The sequence below is a fragment of the Trachurus trachurus genome, assembly GCF_905171665.1.
Source record: "Trachurus trachurus genome assembly, chromosome: 13".
NCBI lineage: Eukaryota > Metazoa > Chordata > Actinopteri > Carangiformes > Carangidae > Trachurus > Trachurus trachurus.
In genome coordinates, this window is record NC_139892.1 from 16,312,758 (window position 1) to 16,323,674 (window position 10,917).

General features: G+C 41.5%; 2 protein-coding genes across 6 annotated transcripts in view; one reads left to right on the forward strand and one right to left on the reverse strand.

Moving 5' to 3' along the window:
* kcnab1a (potassium voltage-gated channel subfamily A regulatory beta subunit 1a) overlaps positions 1–3,509 on the forward strand; it is a gene marked incomplete at both ends in the record, with an annotated part of 130,670 nt that extends 127,161 nt beyond the window's left edge. For all 5 annotated transcript variants that reach the window (XM_083984387.1, XM_083984389.1, XM_083984388.1 and 2 more), the window contains 5 exons: positions 898–1,018; positions 1,148–1,242; positions 2,391–2,511; positions 3,101–3,189; positions 3,420–3,509. In XM_083984387.1, coding sequence (XP_083840513.1) covers positions 898–1,018; positions 1,148–1,242; positions 2,391–2,511; positions 3,101–3,189; positions 3,420–3,509 — 516 coding nt within the window. The remainder of the gene's footprint in view (positions 1–897; positions 1,019–1,147; positions 1,243–2,390; positions 2,512–3,100; positions 3,190–3,419) is intronic.
* Positions 3,510–7,343: 3,834 nt separating this feature from the next.
* Positions 7,344–9,549, reverse strand: ssr3 (signal sequence receptor, gamma; the record flags this gene model as incomplete). The annotated part of the gene is made up of 5 exons (XM_083984724.1): positions 7,344–7,663; positions 8,086–8,217; positions 8,430–8,528; positions 8,721–8,847; positions 9,315–9,549. 5 exons carry the CDS (start codon positions 9,547–9,549, stop codon positions 7,597–7,599), a joined length of 660 nt encoding a protein of 219 aa, XP_083840850.1. The 3' UTR covers positions 7,344–7,596.
* Positions 9,550–10,917: the final 1,368 nt, after the last annotated feature.

The following is a 10,917-nucleotide window of genomic DNA, read 5'->3' on the forward strand; positions in this document are numbered from 1 at the left end:
TGGGAGAGGTGAGCCACCAGAACCTGATGGTCACTCTGGCTGAGCTCCAGACATCCTGTGTAGTTCACAATGCAATGATCCAGGCTTTTTAACAGAGGGGCCAGACAGAGGCTCCTCTGGGGAGACATGGTGAGACATGCATCATGCAGTCTGCAGACAGGGAGACTAAAGAGAACTGATTGGAGGTCAGTGCAGGGAAATCCATAATGAAAACCTGGTTGAGAGTCCTCAGGACCTCAGCCAGGGCTGGAGATTCACCTTCCATGACCGTAAGCATTGTGCATGAGTCCAGCCAGAGACCTTTCTGCAGCCTCATTTGAATACATCTAGACTGGAGAGACCTGAAACTGTCTGTACACTGCTCCTCGTTAAATGTGACAAAATTGGGGAGAAGCTGCAGAAAATCCTCAAATCATCCAGGTGTGTAAAGCTTGTTGACTCATCTAAAAAGCGTTGAGCCTGTAGTTACTGCCAGATGCATTTCAGCTAAGCACTGAGTAAAGCATCTGAATACTCATCATGTCATTGTGATTTCATTTCAGCTCTGATTTTTTACACAGCAAATTATGTTGCAGCTTTGCCAGACACAGTTAACACATTTTGGTGTATACTTCTACTTGGGTGTGGTCTGGCCCATTAGCCGAGTACTGAGCTAAAAACATAGTTATAATAAATTCATACAAATGTATACAAATGTCAACAAGTTAATGACTGTCCCAACTGCTGTGATTCGGCTGCAAGATGGTCTGTAGTTTGTTTGTTTTTTCTTTGCTCTCACTGTCTGTCCTTAGCACAGATTATCGTTCATGATCCATCAAAGAAAAACAGGAAACTTATGATGCTATAGTTAGATCCTACCTCACCAACTTTTTCTTTTTCCCCTCTTTTTATCCACAGGAGGCGTATTCAGTGGCAAGACAGTTTAATTTGATCCCTCCTGTCTGTGAGCAGGCAGAGTATCATCTCTTCCAGAGGGAGAAAGTAGAAGTGCAGCTGCCTGAACTTTACCACAAGATAGGCAAGTTGTGCTTATATATATTATGCTTTTTTTCCTGGCACTGTGTCCACGTTTTCTTTTCACCTCTCTCTGCAACATATTTAGCGAAATCATCTCCTGTTTAACTCCTTCTGATCTCCATGGTGACAGGAGTTGGGGCAATGACGTGGTCGCCGCTTGCGTGCGGCATCATCACAGGAAAGTATGAAAATGGCATTCCCGAGTCCTCCAGGGCCTCCATTAAGGTGAGCAGGCTCGCTTCATCATTATGTGGTGAATGTACAGAACCTGAGGGTTTACCTGCTGTGCTCCCAAAATAAAAGATGAAGTGGAGTGAAGGCAAGGATTTATTACAGGCTTTACTAGTTAAATGCACCTTTGTGCCGACGAACGAGACCTTGAGCGGTGACATAAAGGCTCCTGCCGTTGTACCTTGTTTGGCTATGTTCTTTATTTAAGTGTAACCGTACTTAACAGTCCTTAAATACAGTAGTCACGTACTGGACAGCTTTCTGTTACAAATTCTTCCAGCCTGGGGTCCAGGTTGTCCCCGAGAGGTGAGCGCTGGAGAGATTAGCTTTCACTGCAAAGATTTCCTCCCTACTAGGGCTGCATATTTAATGAGGATGTAATTCAGTCAAAATATAACCAAGTGCAATATCCAAATCAGCTGCAGTTTCTTTGAAGGAAAAATGTGTCACATTGTTGTGCATTGGATAGAGATGCCCCAGACCTCAAACCATCTTCTCCATACTCACCGAAACATGTATACATGGTCATTTGGTAAAAGACCTAACATGAGGTGAAAGAAAAAGTAGTTAGACATTTGTGAAACAAGTTGGGTTTTTTGCAATTGCATGAGATTTGAAGCATTTCATCTGTCCATGCCTCTGACAAACCTCTGTAACTTCTCTGCACTCTGAGGCCATAACTAGCCTGGACGTATAGGAGGATGTACAAACACACGCTTTAGTGCTTCAGTAGCTCCAATGCTGCAGCTTTTATGTAACAGACTCAAAATGTCAGAAAGTTTCAAGGTCATAACTCATCCTCCCAAATCCACCTATGTCCCTGATATATTGGCTTTATTAAAATAAATGATTGAGAGTCTAAAGTCAGTAGCACCTTAGCGAATGCTCTGTTTGCGCAGTGTTATGCAACACGGCTGGAGTGCTCACTTTATCTATATATCCTGCCTCCACCTCTTGACTTGTCCTTGACTCTTTTTTCTTCAGTTCCTCCACTTCTCACGGTCTTGGTGCCTAATTAAAATTGTACATACAGTACTTGCTAAGTGTAATATTATCTGTCTCCATTTTTTTTGTTCTGTTTTTCTCTCATTAATCTCTTTTTTATGTTGTCTTCCCATGATATTCCTGTCTCCCCCCTCCAGTCGTATCAGTGGCTAAAGGAGAAAATAGTAAGTGAGGATGGGAGGAAGCAGCAGGCCAAGCTGAAAGAGCTGAACCACATCGCTGAAAAGCTGGGCTGCACTCTGCCTCAGCTGGCTGTGGGTAAGACTTCTCTGCCCGCCTGCACTCTCTTATGATAAATGCTGTGGAAGCAGCCTTGAGCAGGGCTTTGAAACCGTAACGGCTCAGGGCTCTCAGACAGAGACCTTTTTAAAAACAAGACGTGACCGAAACCACTCTCACTCACTCCCCTTATAATGTCAGTGTTTGCTTATTATTTGTCTCCAGGGTTTGATTTCGTCTCTGACTTCCCACTGACACATAACAAGACCTTTTTAAATCTGTTTGTGCTTCCAAATGCATTACCATGCACTGATAAAATAAATTAACTGTCTGGAAAGAAGAAATATGTGCATTCAAACTTAAAAAAAAGAACTGTGCTTTACTGGCAGGGAAAAATGACTTGTGGTAATGTAATGGTACAATTTGTGGTAAATGGATTTACAAATGACAGCCTTGGATTTGTCCTTTAACGCTGCACTTTTTGAAAAAAATGTTTTTTTATGATCAGGAAGAGCAAGTAGAGGACAGGACTAAAAGCTTAGTTTTGGTTTGTTGTTGAGACAATAACAGGCAGCAGTGCGCCATCAAGTGGCCACTGTGTGAACCTCATCCTCTGTTTCTTTTCCAGCGTGGTGTCTAAGGAATGAGGGAGTGAGCTCCGTCCTCCTGGGAACATCCAACCCTGAACAACTCACAGAGAACCTCGGGGCCATACAGGTGGGAACATGACGTGACGTATCACATGCTGCTGTTTATACCTGTGTTTTCTCAGCTGCATCCTCCACTATCCTCCAGTTATATTGATTTGTGGATCAAAAAACCAGCCCCAGTCTATATCTGAATCTCTCTGGTTCTTCACTTGTGTTTTTTTCCCTTTTGTCTCCCTGTGTGTCTCATTTCTTTGCTTCCTTGCAGGCATATTCAGTTTTGCTCTTTCTCATACCCAGGTCCTTCCTAAGATGACCTCCCATGTTGTTTCTGATATCGATCACATCCTGGGGAACAGACCATACAGTAAGAAAGACTACCGCTCTTAGACCAGGCTGGGGGACCACCAAGAGGTCAGCTGTACCCACCTACTTAACCATACCGCTACCATGGACTCACCCTGCAAATGTTAAAAGTCCACGGTTCTGTCCTTGGGTCCCACTCAGCTACAGCTCCAGCCCACTTCAGCCTGGAACAGCTAAGCCCAGCGTTGCATCTCTGTTTGAGACTCGTCCTGCTCAGATCAGCTCCACCAGGTTCATCTCAGGTGCAGTCCAGCTCAGCCAAGAAACGCTTAACAAACTCAGCTTTTTGCAGCCTCAAAAACAAAAACACATCCTCGTCCATTTGAGCCACATCCAAACTCATGTGCTGCCCCACCACCAGTGTGTTAGCCTGTTCACCACTGGCCCATTCAGATATTACTATGCAGAGCTTAGAATAGTTGAAGTTCAGATCCAGTGCCATGCCGACATTACATTTAAAGCACTCCATCCCCCGCCCCCATCCTGGAGCCTCATTTAAAAATCTGAAAAAGTCAATATTTCAACTAAAGTTGGACAGTTTTTATTTTTTACGGAGATATAATTTTTAGAGATATCCAACTTCACACTCATAGGAAAGAACTGCAGGAATAGCAAAGTGCCTTGCTCAAGGGCATCTTGATGGAAGTTGGCAAGTGAGACGGCTCCGTTACTTATTCACTTTCCCACACCCACATCTTCCCCGCTCAGCCGATGACTCAGACCCTCGAGTCTCAAGCCTTCCTCTCTAATGTCCAGACTTCCACCTACGAATAATTTAATTTGAGCACAAAATTCATGTTGGCCATATATTTTATTTATGAGAATCACTGTACCATAGCTGAATACATCAATGCAAGCACCTTAGACTTGTAAATTTGAGGTACCTCAGGAAAGTGGACGTGAAGAGGCTTTAGTTGCATGAACCCCCCAGTCAGTCAGTCAGTCAGTGCTTTCATTAAATTGCTATGCAGTCAGCAAACAAAATTACCACCACGGGATAAAATGTCTTGAATGTTTTCCCATGAAATGTGACCCGCTTGTGATTCCTGAAGAAAAAAAAAGAGCTTTATGAATGAGGCCTCAACAAACTAGTTCCCTTATAGCTTGAATTAGCTGCTTTAACTACCGTACCTACCAAATGTATCCAGTCCTGTAACCAGTTAAGTACAGAATAGTATTCAGTAGATATTATAGGCTGCAAATCCTGTATTATAGTAACCGACAGATGCATGTTTTCCCTGCTATAGTGTGCCTCTCTTCTCTTTTCTACAAAGCACAACACAAAGGTGTTTGATCAAAAATATTGCAAAACTTGTTTACTGTCGGAGGGGCCCCTGTAAAGCAGAGGATTGTGGGACAAGGTTAGGTATAAGGATGGGACACCGCAAGGGGAAAGAACAGAGCATGTCGCCCCCATGTGGTGTTTTTTAGGAGCTGCTCCTCTGCTTCTCTAGATCGAGGGAAATAACCACCAACGACTACTTCTCCCTCTGTGTGCGTTCATTACGGACTTCTTCCTCTTTCTTGCCTGTGAACTGAACCTGCATCGCTGATTGCCTCAATGAACCTCACAGATATGGACTCCACCATATCCTAAATCTATGTAATAAAATGATGACTGGCCCACCCCTCTGGCAGTCACGGTTATAATAACTGCAAAACTGCTTGTTATGGCACAATGTGACATATAGACAAAGGTATTTGGGATGATGCAAAGATTACAGTATTTATTCTAGAGTAGTTAACAAATATGAAATTTATTTTGACATTTTTAGAAAATTTGTTTCGTTTTCTTTTTGTTTTGAAGATGTTAACATGTACATAAAATGTTAAGGCAAACCTTGTAACATAAGCAAAACCTTGATGAAGCCTCTCATGCATACGAGGACTTCACTGTACTGTATGGCTAATATATAAATAAGATGTAAATAGAGTTATTTTGTTGCTCCTCTGCAGTGTTTGAATCTACTCTTCATCCCGTCCTTCTCCTCCCGTCTGAGTGTACGCTGTCACAGAGTTAACATCCGTCTTACGAGGTATATTTCACCAAACTATTTGTAAGCAGCAGAGGGTAATTTGTTTTTATTTTGCATAGTGAGGTCAGATTGTGGAAGCTGTATTTTTTTTTGTTTTTTAAAGGCATTATTTAAGCAATAGGCTTCTGTTATGAGACACGAGTAATGAGCTTTTAGTATTGTCTAATGACTTAACCTTGAATCGTTATCTCTGCCCAGGTGGCTCAGCTCTCATGGTTCATGGTTGTGGCCTTTGTGCGTTGTTGTTCTTGTTCTTTTTCATCTGGAAAACAAGCCATCACACAGACGAGCAGACGTGTTGGCCAGGCTCCAGCTCAATCACCGTCTTGTCCTTGGTGCGCAGTTGTTGACTTTTAGGACAAACACCCTCCAGATTTTAATCAAAGCACATTTCAGTATATCAAAACTATACTACGTATGTGTGTTTTTTTTTTGCCAAAAACGCTGTTACACATATTGGAACAAAACATCAAAGCAGCATTGGCCTGAAGGTTTTATGTAAAACAGGTCTGGCCTTGGATGAGGAATTGGCTTCCAGCGAGTATTTGCTTTGGCTTGGTGATAAATACAAATAAGGGCGACCTGACCGGCACTTAGTCATCACTGCAATGCAATCATATGGTGATATACCAACAGAAACATACATCCATATTTTGCCTTAAGGGACACATTATTCACATCTGTTTGACTCTACTTACCAATGTCAACATTTGGGTTTCGTTTCTCCACAATGAAATATTCAGTGGATAATTTGCATTTTGGATCAGCAGTGGTGCTTTTTGTTTCTTGCGCAAGTCAAGAAGTTGCCCATCAGTTTGAGTCAGTGACCATGTTGGACCGCGGCCTGTCAGTGTGTGTGGACATTTATCCACCTGACAGAGTGCCTTGAGTTGAGTCTCAAAACAGGAATAAACATTCAGGGATGTCTTTCATTATGAGTCGTTACGTGGTGTTTGGTCTACAAAAAAAATGAGTAGAGCAATATTCCTACAGATTTATGTATTATTCAATTAGGCAGTCTACTGTATATGTTAAATATTACTTCATTTGGACAGTGACTAATTAGCAAGACTAACAACACTTTGTTGGGATAACACTTAGGACATTGAAATTATTATTCCCTATAATTGCCATTCTTGTCCAATTAGTCCCAGCCTACAGCTTATTATAGTAGAATGACTTCATCCTTGTCTGGGACTTCATGTTTGCTGCTTCCCCACAACAGAGACTTTACCAGCTCCACAGTCTCTTGCTCCACTAGAGACAAATTAAGACATAAATCTGTCAGTGTTGCCACAGAGAAAAGCGTCCGGGAAATTGTTTGTTTCTTTTCAATTTCTCATTAGTTTCTGTTGCACAGGGAATGAGGTCAAAGGCCAAAATGGAACAAATGTAAAAGTCATAAATATAATTTATTCAGATAATATTCTTCAAGTCTTGCAGTGTGTCTTACTGTATATCCTTCATCCCAAGATCCTCAAATCAGTTTTGATTACAATGTGAAGTATGTAATCTATTCTACAGATCAATGTTGTCCACATGGATGGAATGAACTTGAGTGACATTGGGTTTGTTTTTGATTTTTTTGTTGTTAAAAAGTGCAAACCATCAGTGTAATATTTCCTCCCCTGAGCAGTGGATTCTCTGTAAATAGTCTATCAAAGTGTGATTATAAATAAATGCATTGCCAATGGAAACATCAGTCTCTACTCGTTTGGTTGAAGCTGGTGGAGTTCAAGGGCATAATTCAAACAGATAATTAAACAGACATCATTACTTTGTATCTTATTTTGAAGAAGAATGACACACATACAAACACAGATAAGACAAGTATACCTGGTTGCTTTATTTGTTACAAAAACAGAAGACAGACCTGGAGAAACACCCTCCAGACATTTGATCATGAATTTCATGAAGTTGAAATGTGATAATCCAGCCCCCCTCCCCCTCCCTTCATAACCCCAAAAACCTAAGTGAAAAACAATAAAGTGTATCCCCGTCTTTAACCCTTTCCTAGCCAATCACACCCTTATCCCTGCAGCACCCCCCCCCCCCTCTTTTGTTTTGTTCTTCCTTTACTTGGAGCCGGTTGACAACAGAGCGATGAGTCCCGAGGAGGCACTGATGGACAGAATGTAGTTGCTGGGGAAAAGGTGAGTCAAGGTAAAAACAAACAGGAACCTATAAATGACAACTCGTTCATCAGCATCAGGTTAGTAAAGAACAGAATGTGAGAAAACAGGCAGCAGCTGTTAGAAAAATACTATGTTCATGTCCACTCATGCAAATTTAAACAGGCACCAAATAGAGACAAGGACATAATGAGCATCTCAAAATCTGAGGGCATGCAGTGAGGTGCACACCCAGTCCATCAAAGTGAACATGAACAAACACCACTTATCATTTCTCCAGAACACCTTGCTTAGTTTAACAAACATTTTTGACTGTGTTTCCTGCACCGTTGTCAGATCTTGCTCACTGTAGAAAGCACGGTGTGCTGGAGAAATGCCTTTTGAAGTCTGATAACCTCGTCAATGCTGAGTGACACATAACTGAAAGGATACACAGTGGGGTTGAAGTTCTTGAGCAGGAAGAAGGAGGCGACGATGACGAGCACCAGGAACAGGGTGTTGTTGTAGAAGATGGAGAAGGTGGTGGCCTCGTAGTCTGCAACCTCGTTCTTCTTCCACAGGATCCTGAACGTAAGAGAGAAAAAACATCACGTCAGTCTATCAGCACTGGTGTTATCCAACTAGCTGATTATCAAACATCAACTACCATGAGCCATTAGAGGTTGTAAGGACTAATCAATAAACAGCTGTACTGTCAGAACCTCAGTTTCACATTTAAGCTGTGCACTGTATGTCCAAAAACACAATGTACTTGGTTACAAAATAGTGCACGTTACCTCTCATCTTTCTCCTTGCGGGACATCTTGCGGTTGTCTGCCTCAGACAACTTCCTGGTTACCTCCTTGGAAACAGCATCCTCACGTTTCTGGGCAACTCTGGAGAAACGACAGAAAAAGAGCAGCTGTGAGTTTTTTTTTTTTTTTCAAGGCTGTAGTTTTTCAGCTGGTACTGAACAATATGACATACATACAGTTGGATATATATAGTAATGTATCAGTAATCCCTCAGTTGTTGTTCCAACTATTATTCTGGGAGTGGAGATCTGCAGTTTGTCTTTTCCAACTTACTTGTGCTTGAGAACAAACTTGACGTTCTTGTAGGCAAAAGCCACCAGGTAGGTGCTGACCAGAGTCATGACAGCGTACAGGACTGCGGACTGGACCAGGTCCATGTGCCAAATCCTCCAGAACAACCCTAGAAAAAAGAAAAAAAATGAGCCAATCACACAGTTGTATTTTTTACAACCCTCAATCAATATCTATCTAATCAATTAATGCAGTATGTCAAATTACTTATAAATCCATACAACCAAGATCTAGACATAATATTGTGGATGTTTAGGGGTTGGTTGGTTTTATACTTTAGACTCCAATGAGTAATTTACAACTAGTGAATAACTTTACTTGCAACATAACTACAACCTAAGCTACTGCTGTTAGCATAGCAAACGTTTCTTCACTACTACTAATATACTTTTACTTTGCTCTATCATGTCTCCACGATACTACGCGATATTGAAATGAATTACAGCCACTATGAAAAACAAAACATTTCATTCATTTTCCTGTTTTCTCTGCTCCAGTGAATCAGTCTGGAGCTGAGCTAAGCTAAGACAGACAGTTAGCAGCAGCAGCAGCAGTGTCCAGTGTCCAGCTACTCACAGATGGGGATGGCGGAGACGATGAGCGCGTTTCCATAAAACAGCGCGGTGGATTTGGCCGAGAGGTTCCTGCTGAAGTCCTGGAGGAGCAGGTCTTCCTCGGACTGCTGCTTGGTGCTGCCTTTGGGGGCCATGGTTCGTGTGCGAGCTGACCGGTCCGTGTGCTGCTCTGCTCTGGTGGGGGACAAGCGGACTGACACGTCGGAGTACGAGGAAAAAGAGAGACGCGTCAGCATAAACCCGGAAGTACACGACGCTCTTCTTCTTATTCGCGTGATTAAATAAATAGAAAAATAAAAACAGCAGACGCCTCGGCTCATTGTGGCCCTCTACAGGATGACAGACACACTGCAGCTGTAACACTGCACTGGCGTTTTGATAACACAAAAAGGAAGCACACTGCATGAGTTGCATACTATTTTCCTTAGTTTAGTTTAGTTTAGTTTATTTAAAGTGTAAAATCACCATGTTGCAACATGGTCTCGGTACACTTTACAAAATTAATTACAATAATTAATCAAATAGCAAGTCACTTTACACAACAGTTTACAATAAATGATCAGAAAAAATACAGGCAACATAGCCTACTGTGGAGGACAAGCAAAGAACGTACAGGGAGATAAATAGGACACTCAAATTTTGCCAAAACATTGTGTGAGAAGGTGCTTCTTAAGAAGTGTTTTAAAAGTTACGGTGGAAGTGGATTGTTTGACATGTAGTGGGAGACTATTCCATAAGCAGGGTGCATGGTAGGAGAAGGCCCTATAACCAAGCGATTTTTTATTGACTGTGGGAACAACCAGAAGATGAGAATTTACAGAGCGGAGAGGGCGGGGTGGAATATAGGGTATGAGTAATTCAGACAGGTATGATGGAGCCAGGCCATTTAATGCCTTATATGTAAGGAGAAGGACCTTGAAATCAGCTCTGGCCTGGACTGGTAACCAGTGGAGAGATTTCAGGACAGGAGTTATATGGCTGTATCTATGGGTTTTGGTCAGTATTCTAGCGGCTGAGTTCTGTACCAGTTGAAGGCTATGAGTTGTAGAGGCGGGAAGACCGGAGAGGAGAACGTTACAGTAATCTAATCTGGAGGATACTAGAGCATGAAGGACAATTTAGTTATTAGTTTATAAGTAAATTTAGTTTACTTAGTTAGGCTATATAAAGATGCACAACCCAATTACTAATGGGATATAAAATCCTGTAATTAAATAGCTTAATCTCTCTGAAATGTAGGATTAACATCCAATAAGTTATATGATATTTTTGTCATGACCCAAAAAATCTCAATACTGATTTGATGTTAAAATTCCTGCCACTGTAATTAATCTTAATGTTGCTAATATGTAGGATTAGCATCCTATTAGATATAAGATATTTTCCTACAGTACCAGACGCTGCAGCTATTTAATTATCACATAGCCTATAGCTCCATTATTATAAGTGTGGTAAGTTGGATCAATAAAACAATCAATCATACTCACACTCCAATTGGCTTCCATCTACAAATATCCAAATGTGGCAGCTTAATGTTTCTTGTATTTCCTAATTTTTCTGAGTTTAATTATCATAGTTTTTAAATCACACTCCTTAGATTTATG